This window comes from Penicillium odoratum (assembly GCF_028828045.1).
Source record: "Penicillium odoratum strain IBT 22623 chromosome Unknown utg000008l_segment0_segment0, whole genome shotgun sequence".
Lineage (NCBI taxonomy): Eukaryota > Fungi > Ascomycota > Eurotiomycetes > Eurotiales > Aspergillaceae > Penicillium > Penicillium odoratum.
In genome coordinates this window covers 1,623,921-1,643,857 of record NW_026643150.1, presented here as the reverse complement: position 1 = coordinate 1,643,857, position 19,937 = coordinate 1,623,921, and the positions used below count along the sequence as shown (strand labels likewise).

General features: G+C 48.4%; 9 protein-coding genes across 9 annotated transcripts; 6 read left to right on the top strand and 3 right to left on the bottom strand.

Annotated features, from left to right (window-relative positions):
* Window positions 1-30: 30 nt before the first annotated feature.
* On the top strand, window positions 31-2,535 carry N7520_010834 (uncharacterized protein; the record flags this gene model as incomplete). The annotated part of the gene is given in 7 exon segments (XM_057144767.1): window positions 31-184; window positions 201-374; window positions 431-605; window positions 659-1,609; window positions 1,662-2,055; window positions 2,074-2,131; window positions 2,183-2,535. 7 exon segments carry the CDS (start codon window positions 31-33, stop codon window positions 2,533-2,535), a joined length of 2,259 nt encoding a protein of 752 aa, XP_056990521.1.
* A 393-nt stretch (window positions 2,536-2,928) lies between these two features.
* Window positions 2,929-5,455, bottom strand: N7520_010833 (Golgi transport complex subunit COG4; the record flags this gene model as incomplete). The annotated part of the gene is made up of 2 exons (XM_057144766.1): window positions 2,929-4,185; window positions 4,238-5,455. 2 exons carry the CDS (start codon window positions 5,453-5,455, stop codon window positions 2,929-2,931), a joined length of 2,475 nt encoding a protein of 824 aa, XP_056990520.1.
* Window positions 5,456-5,885: 430 nt separating this feature from the next.
* N7520_010832 (SIR2 family NAD-dependent protein deacylase) lies at window positions 5,886-7,046 on the top strand (the record flags this gene model as incomplete). Its single annotated transcript, XM_057144765.1, has 2 exons — window positions 5,886-6,008; window positions 6,063-7,046. 2 exons carry the CDS (start codon window positions 5,886-5,888, stop codon window positions 7,044-7,046), a joined length of 1,107 nt encoding a protein of 368 aa, XP_056990519.1.
* Window positions 7,047-7,391: 345 nt separating this feature from the next.
* On the top strand, window positions 7,392-9,103 carry N7520_010831 (putative hexokinase Kxk; the record flags this gene model as incomplete). The annotated part of the gene is made up of 5 exons (XM_057144764.1): window positions 7,392-7,431; window positions 7,494-7,616; window positions 7,679-7,704; window positions 7,761-8,168; window positions 8,228-9,103. 5 exons carry the CDS (start codon window positions 7,392-7,394, stop codon window positions 9,101-9,103), a joined length of 1,473 nt encoding a protein of 490 aa, XP_056990518.1.
* Window positions 9,104-10,036: 933 nt separating this feature from the next.
* Window positions 10,037-11,934, top strand: N7520_010830 (putative MFS transporter; the record flags this gene model as incomplete). Its single annotated transcript, XM_057144763.1, has 8 exons — window positions 10,037-10,234; window positions 10,283-10,370; window positions 10,420-10,518; window positions 10,576-10,777; window positions 10,843-11,158; window positions 11,222-11,652; window positions 11,701-11,836; window positions 11,890-11,934. The coding sequence occupies 8 exons, from the start codon at window positions 10,037-10,039 to the stop codon at window positions 11,932-11,934; spliced, it is 1,515 nt and encodes a 504-aa protein (XP_056990517.1).
* A 180-nt stretch (window positions 11,935-12,114) lies between these two features.
* N7520_010829 (CAZyme family AA1) lies at window positions 12,115-13,932 on the bottom strand (the record flags this gene model as incomplete). The annotated part of the gene is made up of 2 exons (XM_057144762.1): window positions 12,115-12,917; window positions 12,969-13,932. 2 exons carry the CDS (start codon window positions 13,930-13,932, stop codon window positions 12,115-12,117), a joined length of 1,767 nt encoding a protein of 588 aa, XP_056990516.1.
* A 1,391-nt stretch (window positions 13,933-15,323) lies between these two features.
* N7520_010828 (uncharacterized protein) lies at window positions 15,324-15,743 on the top strand (the record flags this gene model as incomplete). The annotated part of the gene is made up of 1 exon (XM_057144761.1): window positions 15,324-15,743. One exon carries the CDS (start codon window positions 15,324-15,326, stop codon window positions 15,741-15,743), a length of 420 nt encoding a protein of 139 aa, XP_056990515.1.
* Window positions 15,744-16,645: 902 nt separating this feature from the next.
* On the top strand, window positions 16,646-18,317 carry N7520_010827 (uncharacterized protein; the record flags this gene model as incomplete). Its single annotated transcript, XM_057144760.1, has 2 exons — window positions 16,646-18,030; window positions 18,095-18,317. The coding sequence occupies 2 exons, from the start codon at window positions 16,646-16,648 to the stop codon at window positions 18,315-18,317; spliced, it is 1,608 nt and encodes a 535-aa protein (XP_056990514.1).
* A 358-nt stretch (window positions 18,318-18,675) lies between these two features.
* On the bottom strand, window positions 18,676-19,782 carry N7520_010826 (D-mandelate dehydrogenase-like dehydrogenase; the record flags this gene model as incomplete). Its single annotated transcript, XM_057144759.1, has 2 exons — window positions 18,676-19,412; window positions 19,476-19,782. 2 exons carry the CDS (start codon window positions 19,780-19,782, stop codon window positions 18,676-18,678), a joined length of 1,044 nt encoding a protein of 347 aa, XP_056990513.1.
* Window positions 19,783-19,937: the final 155 nt, after the last annotated feature.

Here is a 19,937-nt window from a genome sequence, read left to right as displayed (position 1 = left end):
GGCAAGAGCTTCTCTCGTCCCACTCTGAAGATGTCGAGTACCGAGTCCGAGCGGCCGTGGAAAAAAATGTTTTTCTTGGGGATTCTGACGCTGCTGACGGTGGTCGATCGAACAGCGGGAGCAACATGTGGTTCGTATCAGACACAGATTGCCTCGTCCATGTGTAACTGGCAATCATTGCGTGGTAAGTGCTTATTTAGGTATCATGTACTGGAGATTTGTACTGACAGAGTTAGCCAATGTTATCCGCGACACAATCTACATAGATGGAGGATATCTCTGGTATGACCCGTATGGAAAGTCCGAGCAATGGATAAAAATATGCCTTTTACTGAAAATCTCAGAATCTACTCGGACAATTGCACCGGTGACCAGTATTATGGTAAGGACCCTGGACAGATCCTAAGACAACACTAACCGCAATGAACAGAAAGTTTCCAAGGCTCTATCTATACTTTCAATCTTTCATCCTCATTCAATACGAGTTCGAATTTCTCAAAAGTTCTCAGCCTCCAGTCTATTACCGGCGGGGCTGGGAGCAACATAGATCCAGTTTTCATTGACGGAGTGATGTTTGCCAACGATGGCGAGTTCTATCTTTATGGGTGAGCACTTTACTATGCGTACAGAAGATTTGGATGCTGATGGACTATTATAGAGGTGCAGCCTTGCCTGCTTCCGATAACACGAACTCATCGGAAGATACAGTGCTTGGATATGAAGCCTACCAGTATGATGGGATCACTATTGACAACTGGGAGCCCATGTGGTGGACGGATGACCTACCAGACGATATGACAACTTATATCACCAATGGAGCTGGGGAATCGGCTCCTAGTGAGAATCTAGGCTTCTACTTCAGTGGAATGCATCGCCCGGGCTGGGGTGCCTTCTCATATCCACCCTATCTAGCCAACACCACAGCAGACACACTCATTACTGTCAACATGTCAGTGATGCGCTCCGAAACATGGCAAAACGATACCCTTCCAAGCTATATTCAAGGCCGTGCGAACGCGGAGATTGTTTGGGTTCCAGTGTCCGAGTCTGGAGTTCTGGTAGCCATCGGGGGTGTGGTTGACCCTGCTGGATCATTTATAAGTCTCAACTCAACACAGAAGGCGCTCAACGAAGACCTTAGCCCAACGTTCATGGAGACGGTTTCTGTCTATGATGTCAATACCAAAATTTGGTATCTCCAGAATACAACGGGCGATACACCACCGCAGCTGACCGAGTTTTGTTCGGTTCTTGCGAGTGCAGAGGACGGATCATCACATAATATCTACATCTACGGAGGATACAATGGTCTTGATGCCAATGCGAATCCCTCGGACGATGTATATATCTTGTCATTGCCCTCTTTCACGTGGGTCAAGGCGTACAACGGAACAAACACACATGGCCGGAACGGACATCGATGTATCAAGGTTTACCCAAACCAAATGCTCGCTATTGGAGGCCTTCGAATCGATGTAACACACTGTCTGGAAGATGGTGTTATCGTCAACTTCAATCTCAACAGTCTCAGCTTCCAGGATACCTATGATCCTGCGGTGTGGAGCACCTACAAAGTGCCGGACATCTTGACAGCTCAAATTGGCGGAGAGTAAGTAGTATAAAGATCACATAGAAGGATTATTCCGACTAACAGTCGATAGTTCTTCGGGTGGCGCGACCGTAACAGCCCCATCATCATGGACCAACTCCTCTCTCAAATCTATCTTCAGCACGGAGTACACCAAAACCATCTCAACCTACTACCCCTACAACACGACTTCCAGCGACACCACCACAACACACCACAAAAAATTCCCAACCTGGGCTGCAGCCGTAATCGGCGTTCTCTGCGGCCTACTAGTTATCGGAATAATCATTGCAGCCCTCTGGTTTTTCCTGAGACGTCGTCAGAAACGCCACCTCGAAAAAGATGAAGTCCACGAAACCGACGGTCGCCAACATCTCACATCCATGTACGGCGGTGGCCCAACCTCACCCATAGCAGGTCCCACATCCACATCAACAGGCCAAGAGACATCCACGGGAATAGTCACCGTACCAGACTCAATCGAGACATCTGCCTCTCCCGGAACAGTGGAATCAGGCGGAGGAGCAGTCCACGAGATGCACGGTATGTCCCATACACCTATACTCATGTGAAATTAACACCCATACCCTACAGACTCTTCCCCGGTCGAACTCCCAACAACATTCAACGTCTCCTCTTCAAACACAAACACAAACGCAAATGTGACTAGGGAATCCTCAATGCTTAGCCTGGCGCGAGGATCCTCTCCTTCGCCTATATTGCCCCAAACCCCCGAGTCGGATTCCGTTCAATCGTTTATCGGAACGAGCCACCACCGCAGTTTGTCAACTCGGTCTATTGATAATGTGGTTACGGGTCGGATGTCGCAGTTTCATGAAACGTTCGATACGGGAAATGGGCAGCATTTTGGGTCGGAGATTTCGGAGGGAAGTTCGAATGAGAGGGCTGTGGTTGGTGTTAATAAGACGATTCACGAGACAGAGTAATAATGAGTAATCTATGTATCTTATGAGTGAATGTGTGGATTTCATGGGAGTTTGGTTTATATTAGCGTCTGAGAGAAATGTGCCGAAAAAAATTGCAAAAACGGATGTGCAAGAACTAGATGTATAAGTTTGAGATCGCGGCTAACCCTAGCCTCGTATTTGGACTTTTGATGGAAGATCAGCTTTTGATTGCCTTTTCCTCTTTCCGAGGCTCATGGCAACTAAAGAAAGAGGGATGTGGATATGTATATGGGAATTCGCTCATTGACTTGAATGAGTTCCATGTATCAATTGATCTATGTATATCCATGGATATTCAGCTGCGAAAATGAATAAAGGCTGTATTCTACCAGATCTATAAGACCATAATGCACGGACAATATCTCTGATACCTTATCTGCGTCTGACCATCGCACGAACACGGACTCTCTCTTCTCGGGTAAGTTTGTCTACTACCTCGGCCGCCTCACCACCCTGTAACACTTCGTCCCACTCGTCTTCATCCATGCTCATAACCAGTGTCATCTGTACACATCGCGAAAGTGCTTCACGGTGACGGTAACGGCCTGCGGTACCGGATCCATAACCCACGTCTACGGCGGCGCTTACAAGGCCGGCAATGTCGCGCTCGAGACGGCCTGCGCCGAGCGGATTGACACGGCCCTGGTAAGACCATAACCGTTTTTCTAACAGACGGGCAAAATAAGCGATAGTCACAGTGAGAAGACGGTCGAAGGCTTGTTGCGTGAGAATACGGGCTATCGGGACAAGTAGTTCTGACCAGCCAGCCGCAAAGCGAGGGCGGACGATCTCCTTGCCGCTGCCGTCGTGTTCATGGAATTCATCGTGAGTGTCAACGGATTGATCGGCATCGCTCGACGGGTGGTATTCGATGTCGCGGAAGGCATCTGCGAGGATGGGTCGGAGGCGGTGCTTGATCACGTTGTTGAAGACGACTTGGATTCCGTCGTTGAGAAGATCATTGACCTTGCTTTCGAATGAGCTCGCAAGAGAGTAAAGCGTGTTCGCAACCTTGAGGGCGGACGCAGGATCTGGGAAGAGTGACAGGAGATGATCGGTGACACCCGGATTTTGCTCTGGGCTGCCGTCTTTGTAGGTGGGAAGAGGCTGCTTCAAGCCCGAGGTGTTTTGAACAATGCGCCGGATATAATCGATTGCGACATCAAGGTTATTGATCTGCACAAGGAATGAAATCACTATCTGCTCTGGAGGTTGGGCTCCCTGCGCAGCAGCGCGCGGATAGCATTCGTCACGCATCTTGCGCTGGGTCATGCCGATGAAGTCAGAACCAAGAACACGTGATAGCGTAGGAACCACATTGGTGACCACGCTTTCCTGAGATGTGGCAAGTGACTGTTGTATAACCTTGTTGACAATATACATTATGTCATCAACAGCAGAGCTGATATGGGGAGGGTCTGCTTGGAGTGCTCGTTGCAAATTCAAATTCAAGCCTGATGGCGATTCATCCAGCTGGAATGCCTTCTCTACAGACCGGCGGAAGAAGAAGGTTGTCATGGTATTAAATGGAGTCACAAGTCGGTCGTTGACCTTGCGTGCCAAAGAAGACTCCTGCAAGAAGGCAGGAAGCTCAAATCTCTTATTATTCTCGTTCTCGTCGACGGGAGGCTGTAGAAGTTAGTTATGGGAAACTGTAATCTCATGTCTTTTAATCACTTACGTTGCAAGTGTCCGCTAGGAAGCGGCAGTATAGTGACCAACGACCGAGCATAATTCCCATCTCATTCAGAATCTCGTCGATCTCTTTCATGTCAACTCCCTCATCTTCAGAAGCTGGAGCAGTGGCTCCCCCTGGCGCCGGCGAGTATGTACGAGGCTGGCCTGGCCGCTGGGCTGGAAGGAAGCTCTGCACCAGGAAGGTAAATGCATAAGACTTAATTTCCATCAGTTTTCGGTCCACGTGTCGCTCATCACCCCAGGTGTCGAGGATAATGCCACCCTGTACATCGGCTTCAACCTGTAGTCGCTCAATGACACGCCCCATCTTCCGAGGACCATAGTGACGTTCGACTAGCCCACCATGGCCGTCAATAATTTGTGCAATATGTTCAAACAGCTTAGTCAAGGCATTGGCGTAGAAGAATCCGTCCTTAGCCTGCGCCCCTGTGCTTGCGTTGAGATTACCACGCGCCCTTGCAGCCACGCCTTGACAGACGTAGCGACCATAGACATCCTGTCCAACCTCGGATCGACCGATAAGTGGGAACAACTTGAAGAACCGTGTGATCTTGGCCCCGTCGTTCTCCGTAACTGCCTTGTCAAATTCCCGCAAGAATAGCCCACATAACGATTCCGCTGCTGTGTCCAAGGTCACACTTGGCGCGTCGGGTACTTCGGCTGTCGGGACCATCTCTGCGGCAAACGCTCCATTGATCACCGCTGGTGGGATCTGTGCCGCACGGTGTAGGTAGCTAGCCGCGGTTTCCCAGTCTTGGGAGGCGCCCATCGAACCCGCAACACCCAGTGCACATGCTTTTAGCTCTGCAACCTGCTCCACCACTCCTAGTGTAGCTTTCACTCGGGCTTGCTCCAAGTCCAGCTGGCGCACAGCACGCGAAATCCCATCGGCAGTGCCTGCCGCCTCGGAAAGCATTTCATGGCTTATTGTCCGGGTGGTGGTTGATTGAGCACCAATATGGGCTCGCATCAGATCCAGCCGGCCCAATTCCCGGGAAAGGTCTTTCTGTGAGGTTACTAACGCATCTAAGCGGGCGGTCACCGAGGCTTCTTGGGTGTGGAGGCGGGAGAGTGCCGCCTTGATCTCGGCCACGGAGCTGGCATTGAAGATATCGGTTCGTGGGGATGGGACGGTTGTCGCAATTTGTTGCTCCGTAGGGGATGAGGATCCATGGCCATTAGCCAGGTGAGAGAGAGCCATGGTTAAACCATATAGGGAAGTTCCAAGATCCAATGTTGATGCCACGCGGTGTCAAGGTGTCTCCGCGGGCGGTGAGCGGGGCAGGACTTTTTTTCAAAGAAACGAAGTCTTGAATGTTTCAGCCTCAAAGAAGGTATTCATTTCCTAAGAAAGTCATATCTGAAAATCAAAAGAGTTGCTGTTTCAGCTGTGGCCTTATCTACAATTTCAACTATTTAATCTGGGACCAAATTATTTGGTGTTTCACAACAAACCCAACGTCATCTTTCCCCCACGATTTACTACTCCCTCACATATCTCTCACACCATCCAACACTTAAAAAAAGATTTTGCAACCTTTCGCATCTTTCTTCTTCACATCTAGACAGAACACTTGATTCCAAGCTGTCGCTGGACGTCACAGACCCCGCAATCAGCGTCAGCCCACATCATGGGTAACGAAGAATCGACCATCGTGGATGAGTCCACTCGTCCTTCAGTGTTGGATGCACGCAATATTGATGCGGTAGCCAAATATGTGAAGGATGAAAATGTCCGAAAAGTCGTGATAATGGTTCGTCTTTAACACTCGAACACATCACATTCTATAGTACTAACAAGAAAATAGGTGGGAGCTGGAATTAGTACCTCAGCTGGAATTCCTGACTTCCGATCCCCAGATACGGGACTTTATGCCAACCTCGCCTTTCTAGACCTAGAAGAACCAGAGGATGTGTTTGATATTGAGTTTTTCCGGGAGAACCCAAAGCCGTTCTATGCACTGGCGCACGAATTGTATCCCGGACGTTATCGCCCAACGATCGCACACTCTTTCGTCAAACTGCTCTATGACAAGGGGATGTTGTTGAAACACTTTACGCAAAATATCGACTGCCTCGAGCGTCAGGCGGGTCTTCCTGATGATATGATTGTCGAAGCTCATGGCAGCTTTGCCACGCAGCGCTGCATTGAATGCAAATTACCTTATCCCGATGATAAAATGAAGGAGGTCATTGAGAAAGCTGAGGTACCACACTGCCTGCATTGCAATAGCCTTGTCAAACCCGACATCGTGTTTTTCGGGGAGGCCCTGCCGGCCGTATTTCATGATAACAGGACGCTGCCGGAAGAGGCGGACTTATGTATCGTCATGGGAACTAGCTTGACGGTACAACCCTTTGCCAGTTTGCCATCAATGTGCAGGGATGGCACACCCCGTGTACTCATCAATTTACAACGTGTGGGTGGATTGGGATCGCGACCGGACGATGTGTTGATACTGGGGGATATCGATGCTGGGGTACGGAAGCTTGCCAAAGCTTTGGGCTGGGAAGAGGAACTAGAGGCCGTTTGGGAGGAGACTAACCCTGATCCTGAATCCAGGGAGAAGGAGAATGCTTCCCCGCAAACTCGGGACGAGCGGCTCCGGGAGGAGATTGATCGGCTTACGGAGGATATTGACCGCACCTTGGGTATGACGGACGCATACCAAAAGAGAGTTCGTGAACGGTTGGGAGACTATAGTGACTCAACTAGTTCGAACAGTTCAATCAGCTCGACCGAGAATGGATTGGCGCATGTATTCCCGCACTTGGCGCGTAAATCTCACTAGATTCGCATCTTGACCGCTTGCAGCCCTGGTCCAGTTGAAGATGCATCGGAGATCAGTCGTCCTTTAGTTAAACAATGATACCAAATACACAAGTGACCAAGAAAGTTACCGAAAATCCCGTAACGAAGTGGATAAGAACGAAAATAGAAATCTTTTGATTCGTGGGTCAAAAGCTGTAAACGTTCCAGAATTGACTTTCCGACCTGTTTCTTACCGCAACCAAATCAAGCAAGGCGATCTTTGCCCCACGTCTGTTTCCATATCGTCATTCTCCCCTCCCTTGTTTTCACTCTCTTCCCACCCCCCTGTTCATTTTTTTGTGAGAAATATCCATATACATTCATCATGGTCGGAATCGGTCCTAAGCGCGCGCCGTCCCGCAAGGGTGAGCTTGATCTATCCCTTATCGCGAGCTTGATCGGGTGATGCTAACCCCCCCTTCACTAGGATCGATGCAAGATGTGCCTCAAAATCTTCTACAGCAGATCAAGGACTTTGAAGACAGGTTCACCGTGGACCAAGCCAAGCTTAAGGAGATCGTGAACCACTTCGTCAAGGAGCTTGAGAAGGGTAAGTCTAGCCCCGCAGATCCGCTGGTCCGCGCAATCAAGCTTACCGCGATGATAACATAGGTCTGACTGTTGAGGGCGGCAATATCGTGAGACCGACCGCAAACACATCCACACCTGAACAATGAGAGCTAACATACCATAGCCAATGAATGTCACTTGGGTCATGGGCTTCCCTGACGGTGAAGAACAGGGCACCTTCCTGGCTCTCGACATGGGTGGTACTAACCTGCGTGTTTGCGAAATCACCTTGACCGAGGCTAAGGGTGCCTTCGATATTACCCAGTCCAAATACAAGATGCCGGAGGAGCTCAGGACTGGTACTGCTGAGGAACTATGGGAGTACATTGCCGATTGCTTGCAGCAGTTCATCGAGACCCACCACGGAAATGAGAACCTCGCTAAGCTCCCGCTGGGTTTCACCTTCTCTTACCCGGCTACCCAGGAGTACATTGACCACGGTATTCTGCAACGTTGGACCAAAGGATTCGATATTGATGGCGTCGAGGGCGAGGACGTTGTTCCGCCCCTGGAGGCCATCCTCAAGAAACGGGTATGTTTTACTATGATCTATTCTCTCTTTTGATCAGCCACCTGACTGTCTTGGTTTAGGGTCTCCCCATCAAAGTCGCTGCCTTGATCAATGACACTACTGGTACTATGATTGCTTCTGCCTACACTGATCCTGAGATGAAGATTGGCTGCATCTTCGGCACTGGCGTGAACGCCGCATACATGGAGAATGTTGGATCCGTTCCCAAGATTGCGCATATGGGTCTTCCTGCCGACATGCCAATCGCCATCAACTGCGAGTATGGTGCTTTTGACAACGAGCGCGTGGTGCTTCCCCTAACTAAATACGACGAAATCATTGACCGTGACTCTCCCCGCCCCGGCCAGCAGGCCTTTGAGAAGATGACCGCAGGCCTCTACTTGGGCGAGATCTTCCGTCTGGCTCTAGTGGACATTCTGGACACCCAGCCTGGTCTCATTTTCAACGGCCAGGATACTTCCAAGCTGCGCAAGCCATACCTTTTGGACGCGTCATTCCTGTCCGCCATTGAGGAAGACCCATATGAGAATTTATCCGAGACTGTAGAGCTCTTTGAGCGCGAGCTTAACATTCGTCCCACACTGCCTGAATCGGAGATGGTCCGTCGTCTCGCCGAATTAATCGGCACCCGTGCTGCTCGTTTGTCTTCTTGCGGCGTTGCTGCTATCTGTACAAAGAAGAAAATCGAATCCTGTCACGTCGGCGCTGACGGCTCCGTCTTCACTAAGTACCCTCACTTCAAGGCCCGCGGTGCCCAAGCTCTGCGTGAGATCCTCGACTGGGCTCCCAATGAGAAGGATAAGATTAGTATCATGGCTGCTGAGGATGGATCTGGTGTGGGTGCTGCCCTGATTGCCGCTCTGACCCTGAAGCGCGTCAAGGCCGGTAACCTGGCTGGTATTCGCAACATGGAGGAGATGAAGACTCTGCTTTAGAGTAAACTTTGAACAAAACAAACGATATAATGACTTCCTCTAGATGTTCTGGAGCTTGAGGGCATAAAAATGAAGTATGCCTAACTGTGTTGATCCTTGCATCGAAGGAATTTTCGACAGGGTCACTTGTAGATTGCCTTTGAGACAATTTGGACGTCATACGGCCGAGCCTCGGCTTGGCATGCCGAACATCCTAGCAGGTGAGATCCAACGTCAAACTCTGCGCGTCTTATTCGATTGTTCAAATACCCGTACAGAGTGATTTTATGTAAATCTAGTATTTTGAAGTACGAAAAACGAAATAGATCCGTACGTTGTCAATGTTAGCCTGGATAAAGTTATTGGCGGGCCTCCCGAGATCTAGGAAAGCAGTTTAAGCTTATTTTCCCTTCATTGTGCAAAGCGAGCCAGAGTTTGAGACGTGCCCACTGACTCTATATCATTCTTAGTACGACTTGGATCATGCCCGACGTAGAACGTTTCGATGGAAGCTTTTCCCAACAATTGGCTGTTAACACGCAATCAACGCGGCGATGTCGTGATTACCTCCACCTATCGCACGCAAACAAACACCACCAAAACCCGCCAAATGAGAAGGAAGATAGCTCCCAGCTCTGCATCATAGGTCGGATTTGTCCGGGCTTTCCTATAAACGGTAGTCATCGCCGTGGTTCCCGCACTATGCAACTTCACGGGAATTTTGGTCAAATCATAGCTCTATGAATTTTGTGAAGACTTACGCCTGTCCCCTTTTTACTAACTGCCATTTCCCTGGCATCTTCGCGTGGGGATATGGCGTGCATCCTGCCGTCTCCACGTGGTAGTTCGGCAGATATTTCTTATAAAACCTAAATGAATTCCCCTAGGTGGGTTTCTAGCCAGCCCTGGGAAAACTTGTACATATTTCAATCCTCTGTACTCTAGTCAGAAAATATGTCGGAACCTGAGCACAAGATCGAGGCCGCTACAGCCTCGGCTGTTTCTCCTGTAGCATCATCTGATGTTGACGACAACTATGAATTCTTCGTGCAGCATAGAGGGCTCGAATATACCCCCGAAGAAGAAAAGAAGGTCTTACGAAAGATCGACCTGCACTTGATCCCGATTTTATTTTTTATCTACTTGCTACAGGTTAGTTTCCCTTCGACTTTGCCTTTACCCTGGTACTGACTATCGCAGTACCTAGACAAAAACAGTATCAACTTTGCTTCTGTGTACGGTCTCAAGGAAGGAACCCACCTTACCGGGTCGGATTATTCATGGCTCAGTAAGATCCTCTCATCATAGAGACGGAGAACATTCTAACATGCCAACAGGCTCAATCTTCTACTTCGGCTACCTAATCGCGCAATACCCAGCTGGACTGGCGATGCAAAAGTTGCCGGTCGGAAAGTTCCTCGCAAGCACAACAATAGGTAAGCAGATACACCCTGATAGCCCATTGTTCAATTTCCTCGATCTAACAAAAACAGTATGGGGAGGCCTTCTCATGACAACACCAGCATGCCACAACTTCGCCGGAATAGCATCCAACCGATTCCTTCTCGGCATGGTCGAAGCAGTCGTGAACCCAGGCTTCGTCCTCTTGATGAGTATGTGGTATAAATCACGAGAGCAACCTCTGCGCCTGGAAGCGTATTACTGCACCAATGGAATAGCAACCATGTTTGGCGGGTAAAGAGCCTAACAGCTTATCCTATCATTCAACACAAAGCTAATCCTTCTTTTTTTGCAACAAGACTACTCGGCTACGCCATCGGACACATCACCACCGGACTACCTCGGTGGATGTATGTTTTCTTGATTTTCGGTGCTATTTCCCTCGTCATCGGTATCCTGGCCTTTTGGCTTCTTCCTGATCTCCCCTCAACAGCTAGATTTCTTAACGAGCGAGAACGGGCTATTGCATTGGATCGGATATCCAAGAACAGGCAAGGAGTGAAGAATCATCAGTTTAAATGGGATCAGGTGTGGCAAGCGGCTCGGGATCCGAAGACGTGGCTATTGTTTATTATGGCTATTGGGGCCCAGGTGCCGAATTCGGCGTTGACGAGTGTATGGTTTGCCTTGTTTCCCTATGTCTGGGTTAGAAATGTTTGCTAATTGGATTGGGAGCAGTTCACTTCAATTATCGTTGGATCTTTCGGTTTTGACACGCTCGGCACGCAATACCTTCAGATCCCTGCTGGTGCTGTCAATTTTCTGACGCTGATTATCGGTGGCTGGATCGCGACCAAATACGATGGGAAGTTCCATTCTCGGAGCGCTTGTATGATCTTTGCGAATCTTGTCTGTATTCTTGGATCTGCACTGCTGGTTGGTCTGCCGGACTCCAATAAATGGGGGCGGTTGGTTGCTCTCTGGCTTTGCTATTTCCAAGGATTGGGATTTAGTATGGCTTTGACGATTATCAGTTCGAATATTGCGGGTTATACGAAGAAGCAAGTTACCGGTGCTTTGCTGTTCACTGGGTATTGTGTTGGGAATATTATTGGGCCGCAGACTTTCAAAACGAGTGAGGCCCCAGGGTATCACAGTGCTTATATTGCGTATGTGGGTTCGTTCTTATTGTTGAGCTTTAGACTGACGTGTTACAGAATGCTTGCTGGGTATTCGGTTAAGCTGGTTGCTATTGTCGCTTTGTACTTGTATATGTACTATGAGAATAAGCGTCGGGATCGCCTGGCGCTTGGGGACGCAGATTCAGATGATGGCGTGGAAGCAGGAATGTTGGTAAGTTTTACTTTCAATCTTACATCTGATGACAAGCTAACTTTAGTTCAAAGGATCAAACGGAAATTGAGAACAAGAGATTTCGATATGTATTATAACCGGTGAACCATTAGTACATGTGGTCCCATGGTCGTATATGCAAGAAAAATAAGCTATTAACGGCAGTATCGCAGAAATGCAAAGACAAAAACAAAGTCCCACTCAATACTCCCTTCTAGCATCTTGGTACTCTAGATTGGCTTGATCAAGTGTCTGGGATCTCACGCATGTGACAGATGCTAGATACCCGAATCAGACTGCACAAGACCTTTGCTCGTCTGATATGATTCCCACGCAGCACAATTTTCTTCACAAGTCTTATAATCAACGAGAGCATGAATCTCATCCGGTCTTTCAACGAACTGCAATGCAAGTCCTTCACTGGTATGCCACCCGATGTGGCAGTGCATCAACCAAACACCGGGATTATTCGTCTCAAAGGCAATCAACAGCCACCCGGAAGGGGGCAACACAGCAGTATCGCGACGAGGAGGGTTCGTTGTTATAATGGTGGAGGCATCAAAATCACCAGTTCCTTGAGCCAGGATAGAGAAATCATGCCCGTGGAGGTGAATTGGATGCGGTACTGGGATAGAAGTGTTGATCATTAAATACACCCATTCGTTCTTCCCCCTGAGCTCGATGACATTACTTGTGTTCGTGAAGTCCAGGTCTTGTCTGTAGACATCCATTATAGTTGGGTCTTGCCAGTTGGTGACCATGGATGTCGTGTTGAATTCCCAGCGGAAAAGGTTATCTGAATTTTTGTAAAGGCCGACTTCTGTGTTATCGTCGTATGTCGGGGAATCCACATTTTTCTCAACCCAAGGGACAAGACTGGCCATCGGTTCGTCGAGACAATCGGATGTGACTGGGTAGCCCGTCGTTGTGGGGGTCTTGGCCTTGTTGCCGTAATGGACTATGCCACGAATGTTGTCGCTTTGGTTGTTGGCTGCACATTCACTTCCTGGGATTGCTCGCATCCAGAAGGAATCGGCAATATGTTGTTGATTTGCTGTGACGATTACATCGTAGCGTTGACCTATGAAATACTTAGCAGTTGGAACAGAGTTGAGAGTGTCGGAATACTAACCCATGCCGATACTGATCACATCCGTTGTATATGGGACGATTGGCACAAAGTCCATTGCAATCACTTCCATTGTGTGATTATCTATGCTAAACTTCCAATGAGTGTCGATGGCTGGATTTACCAGTCGGAGCCGGTATGAAGTACCCTGGTTGACTTTCATGGTAAACCGTTGGCCTGAAAGAACAGTGGGGGAATCGTAGGGCTGATAAACGTTGGTGCCGTTAATAAGTCCATTTGTCAAATTGGTGGGACCATTTATCTGGTCTTCCAAGTACAGTTCGTCCACAGTCCGATGAGTCCAATCACTCAAGAATAAAGATCCCATGTCAACATCATAGTTTGCAGTTGCCGGCCCGTTGATGACGATACCCCCGAAAATACCCTCCCAGGCTAGCAAGCCAATGTGAGCATGATACCACGACGAGCCATATTGAGTAGCCCGCCACGTGTATGTCATTGTCCTTCCAGGTGCAATGGGGCATTGTGTGATGGAGCCGACACCATCATTGGAGTTTGTATAATTCTGACGAACGCCATGCCAGTGAATAGTAGTTCCATTTTCCTGAGGACCCAGGTTATTTGTGACATGGATGGTGACATTGTCACCCCAATTCGCAAAGAGAGTCGGCCCAGGAAATTGACCATTCACAGTCCAAACTGGACGTTCGAAGCCATCTGGAGCAAGTTGTACTTGCCTGATATCAAACCAATACTCCCGCGTCACACCAGTATTAGGGACAACATTCTCGTAGTCCGTGCTGATGCTATAATCACACCAGGATGATCTGGACTTGGGTGAATTGCCTGAGCATGGAGTAGTCTTGGCAGGCTTTACACTGGAGCTTCGTGCAAGCTTAGGACTGATGAATGACGCGTCCAGTAGTGGCTCAGTCGACCGGATATATGCCGCATATGCAATGCCAACGAATAGATAGGCCACAAGGGCAACCAAGTGGAGTTTCATGACGCGTCGAGTACAATCTGGGAACACAGTATAAAGAGTGAAGGTTTGAACTCGAAGAAACGACCGAAGAACAGTTGATGCCTAAGTGAAACTAGAAGCTGCGTGAAAAGAACAAGTATATATAGAGTGGAGTGCATTGACTGGGTAATATCTGAACAGTTGCTCGTTAAGGATTCCCTCCTTCGTTTCCAAGCATAGAAAAGTGTCTCACGTTGGGAGGGGATGCCGGCATCTCCGTGGCCTCTCCGTGCCAGTTCAAAGTAAAGTAATCAGCCGCCAAACAATGCATGATGACTTGGAGAGAATATCGACCCCCGAACACGAGCTTCGGGCGAGGTACCCGCCGTTAAGATTTGCAATGATTCGCTGTTCAATTCACGACGACTCGTCGTATTTGTGCCCGGACCTCGAGGTACCATATGGCACGCCTTGTTGGTTAAAAAAAGATGGATAGCAAGCCGGGGAAAAGGCTTGTGGGGCGGTGTACTAAAGAAAATTAGAAGAAACCGGAGGCGTATCTCGGATGTAGGTTACAGGGTCATGTTCCGGGCATCACTGCATTGCGTTGGCCTTGCATGATGAGAATCAAGGTCCAAGTTCGCATGTGCCCTATGCAGGGTCGGTAATTTCGTATTCAGATTGTCAAATCAACTCGAAAAATGAGGCTAATGAAGCCAGATGGGCCCCGGGAAGTGTATTCGGATCGTTGATCCTTGGTTCGATTTCAAAAATATTGACTTTCAAGGTTGGCGGGAACTTTTACCCGATGATTTGAAAGGCAGTAGAGATAGAGAAACAATTGAAGATACAAAAAAGAAATGACATAGACTATGCCTGGCCATGTGAGCCGCGTCGAATACGTCAGCGGTTCTTGGCTGAGGTCCGTGTCAAGAGACTCAAACCCTAGTGAAAAGATCAGATCATTGCAAGGGTACATCCTGGCGAAGAAACACTGCCACTATTCAGCTAAGATTCTGAACCAAGAATAGTTCAAAATGTTTCAGTTGGAGATGTTTCAAGTGTAATCAATTCAAATCTTGCTTGTTGGCCTTACATATAATGGGCATCAGACTCCATCAGCATCCTGCGTCACAGTTGGGGCCATCTTACTCATACAATCCTACAACATCAATTTGAATGAGACAATATTTGCTATCCGCCTTGAATCCTTTGATCGATATGTCGGGTATTTTTCTCATTTTTCTTGCTTTTTGTGGGGTATGTTATTCACACCCTATACTGGAGACTAGACAGGACCCGTTCAGCTTGTATGCATACGGCACAAACATCAATGGGCTTTCTGTCTTCTATGCAGATGGTATTTTTCTATGATGCAATGATTTCCAGTCTCTGTACTGATTTTCCAAATAGGACAAGCTCAGCTTGGCGATATGTCGTTGTCAAACGCCACCAAAAAGATCTCGATTTCTGGTAGGTCCTGTATCTCCCCTCATGAATCCACTTCTGAGAAGTCAGTGACATTTGGCACCAACAACACCTGGATCGCCCGACCTGCTTCCGCATCCGAAAACCTCTTCGAGAGCAGCACTCTGTTGGGTCTGAGCCAGAGTAGTGCGCTCGCAAATCCTGTCAGCTTTACAGACTCTACAGACAGTCTATCAGGAGATCTCACTGACGTATGGGAACTATATGGAATCCATGTTTTGCTTACGAAGACTGGTGCCAACTTCTACGCCAAGACCACTAGCGAGGATGGTTGGTACATTTTGGTGTGGAGTCTGTCTGTCAAGGCATCACTTGACTATATTCCAATTACCTTGAGTACCAACGCACCTGTAGCTAGGTCATAGTGCTCCCGCACTAACGCATGAATTTGTGGCTTTGTGGATTTGTGGGTTTGTGGATCGGGGAACGGATGGGTTCATAGCTAGGGCGAAAATGGAGCGAGAGCCCAATGTGGGGGAAATCAAAGCCGATCATTACTCTTTTGTGGTTCATTTTGCATTCGGTACTTTTATTCTGGGCCAAGGTTAGCTGATACCTCCGAGGTCAGCTTTCTACGTGGCGCGTTCAAATGTTTAATCCCCGTCAGTTACCGATTGGTGGTGGTGGGCTTACTTGGCTGCAAGAAAACCAGTTATTTAATGTTTTGTTTCATTTCCGGTTGAATTATCTCCCGATTTCTACCCCTAGATGCTTGTTCTTTCACAAAATTATGCTCGACTGTTATTACACCGTGAATAGCCTTTCTGACCTGCAAAGTTGAGTTTGAACAGCTACGCCAGCTACGCCTACTACGCCAACTACGTCAACTGCGCCATGAAGGATCGACAGAAATATAGCCGATGAAATATGGATTATATTCAAATAAATACTGTGCTAAATAATATATGATATTCAACATCCAAAATTCAATATCCAATGCATCGGTAGACAAACTCAATGCTAGTTTTATGGTTCTTTTGTCGAGAACCTTGGATGTAGCTTTCCTCCGAGATCGAGACGATCGATCGCGTCGTAACCTTATCAGCCAAGTGCCGGTCTCGCCTAAGCTGTACATGAAATTCCGAAAATCTAGACCACTGGTTCCTCTATTTATATCATCGGGGATAACGAGCCCCACTTAGATAACAGCTTCCACTCGTTCACCTGGGAAATCCCCCACTTACCCCAACATTGTGATCTCTCATGTCTGACATGCACATGATCCCTGAGAGTCAGCTCCCTTTCAGTCACATGCTTCAGCCTCGTCATGGGTAACACACTTTCATACGATCAGACCCCTCACGAGGTTGACCTAGGTCCCAAGGGAAAGATCCGAGGACTTCAATATGATACAAAATCCCGACGGTACGCAGGCATTCCCTATGCATTACCCCCAATCGGTGCCTATCGCTGGCGAAAACCTCGCCCATTGCCAGCGACACACCGCTATTCACAGCCAAATGAACAACCTTTCGATGGATCCACCTTCCGCCCGATCTGTCCCCAAGAGGCGTTCGCAGGCGGAGAGAAGGACATCGGCCCAGAAAACTACAGCGAAGACTGTCTATTACTGAATATCTGGACCCCTGTCGAAACCCCGGACAACGCCGATAAGAAATGGCCGGTCGTGCTTTGGCTGCATGGTGGCTGGTTCCAGTTGGGCGAACCCCTCCAGGAATTGGGCATGGACCCCACGGAGATGATCTCTACCGGAAAACTGAATGCAATTGTAGTTGGAATTGGCTACCGTCTCAACATCTTCGGCTTCTTAGCGGGAGAAGCTCTTTTGGAAGAGAGCGATGGAGAAAGCGCGGGGAATTTTGGTCTTTGGGACCAGCGTCTCGCTATGGAATGGGTTTACGAGAATATCGCTGCGTTCAATGGTGATGTGAACAATATTACTCTCGGAGGACGCAGTGCTGGCGCATACGGTGTGCATGCGCAAGTGCTTCGTGAATTCCGGGAAGATTCGCAGCGTCAGCTTTTTCACCGGTTCTACATGTACTCGAATGCCATCCCTGCGCAGCCGAAGGCCCTCGCGGATGTCAACCCTCAATTCGAGGAGCTTTGCGACTATTTCAATGTCCCTACGGATCTATCCGGTCCTCAAAAGATCGACAAGCTTCGTGAAGTCGGTCACAAGGACCTTGTCGCAGCCTTGAAGCATCTCAAGAATCATACCTTCCGCCCTGTGACCGACAACCTCTTCATCTTCCCTGGATTCACGAAATACCACAAAAGCGGTGCATTCGCGGAGCAGTTCCAAAAACGACGGCTCCGCGTCCTGATCGGCGAAGTCCTGAATGAGGAAACACTCTATGCTACCTATAATAGCCCCGAGCCTAACATCGATTCTCTACGACTACAGCTATCTAACTACTATGCCCCTGGAACAACCGATCGTATCTTGCAATCATACACCCTACCTTCAACTGCCGATCCAGAGGATTGGAAGAAAGTTTACGGAAACATCATTGCAGATGGCCAGGTTCGAGCACCATCGCGCTGGCTAGTCAATTCTCTTTTTAGCCATGGGGTTCCCCTACAAGACATCTGGCGGTACCGGATTGCATACAGACTATCCTTTATCACGGACAAGGTTGCTCCACGAGCTTTTGGTGTATCTCATGCTATGGATAAGCCATTTTGGAAGTGAGTTTCAATATCCTTATCTGGGATAAATATGCTGCCGTACCACACGCTAATACATCTGTAGCTTTTCCATTCTTCATGGTCCAACGGATGAGGAGAGAGGTCTGATGGAAGGGTGGATTCAATCATTTGTTGCATTTGTCAATGATGATCCGGAGTACGAATTTGGGACACATGGCATCGACGAGATGAAAGTTGCTACTCCCGAAGGAAAGATCGAGATTCAAATAGATCAACGCTGGGATGAGTTGGTTAAGCTGGGGGAGGTTTTTGCCAGTGGTGCTTAACGCTAGACATGTGAATATAATATATCATGTATCACGTCTCAGGAATAGAAGAATCGGATATAACAGTGAATAGATCAGAATGTCTAAACAGAAATCCAGTCAAGCTGAGAGTGATCTAGCTATAAGGAAAGAGGGACTGTGCCCTACAGATTAGAGATCCAGTATATAGTTTGCCTTGCGTCGCGTCCACTTGAGCGTCGGAGGCACGGCGTAGCAGCCCCAGGCGCATCACATCCTTGGATCTAATACTCCGAGAGCCATTAATCAACCACCTGGTATGACGACTGGCACCGGTATCCTGACGAAAACGACGCTATATGTGAAACCGTAAGGATTAACTTGAAGATTTAATTAATATCTAAAGTTTGGAAGATGCCTTGTTAATCAAATGGGCATTTACTGGCGTCACGGCCTTTCCGGTATGATGGAACGAGACAATGTTCTCCATGCCTAGACGCTCAAACCCAATGTGCGCGTCCAAAGAAGTACCAGCATTATGTGACAGGATTTCCACATTCTTCATCTTAGCCAGCTCGGGACTGACATGCGGCTCATTGAAGTGTACATCCAAGCCTGCAGAAGCGAGTTGACCACGCTTCAAAGCATCAACAAGAGCTGCTTCATCAAGGAGCTTTCCTCGAGCGATATTGACAAGCCGGGATCCGCGCTTCATCTTTGCTAGCAGTGATGCGTTCAGGAGGGTCTCTCCACTGAAAGGAGTAGCCACAACCACACAATCTGACTCGGCAAGAAGAGTATCCATAGACTGGTGGAACGTGGCATTGGAAACCTGCTCCAGCTGCTTTGGCATCTGCACAATGTCGTGGTAGAGAATCTTCATATGGAGAGCCTTGTACGCTTTCTCTGCTGTCCGTCGACCAATCTGGCCAAAGCCAATTATACCAAGTGTATGGCCTTTGGGGTTATGAGACACCATCGCAAGATTGCGGTTGGCATCTACAAACTGGTCCGCATTGATAGCACGAGCTGCCATTGCCGACCACGAAAATAGTCGGAATGTGGAAATCACAAGCCAGATTGCAGCGTCAGCCACGGACTCGGTACAAGCAGCGGCGGCATTGCAGTAAATAACACCTGTAAGACCACAAAATTAGTAAACAACTTGCTTGGCTTGGTTGTATTCATTCATATATGTACCCTTCTTGGCCAAAGCAGCCGTATTCACCCAGTCAAAACCAGCACCGGCACTAGCGAAGATCCTGCATGAGTCCGGGAGTAGCGAGATCAATTCCTCATCCCAGTTTCCCATCTCGCCACCAGTGTTCCAGAAAGGTCGGTACATCGCAACGAAGTCGCCAAACTGTCGCTCCTTTAGTGCCCGGATAAATTCCGGTCTTGACATGCTGTATGATCGCTGGATCTCGAATTGGTCTTTGAATTTGGCATATTGGTCGTGGTTCCAGCGGATGTCATCGCCCAGGTGGAGAACGATTGGCTTGCCCATGACGTTTATTTATGGAGGAAAAGTATCTGATAAGCTCAACTTTCCCCGGAAGACCTCCCATAAATAATGTTCATCTCCAGGGCTGTTGTATATCACGGCTATTGCCTTCTACTCCGGTGTTTGTCGGGTATTGATTGAGCTCGGCTATTGAAATC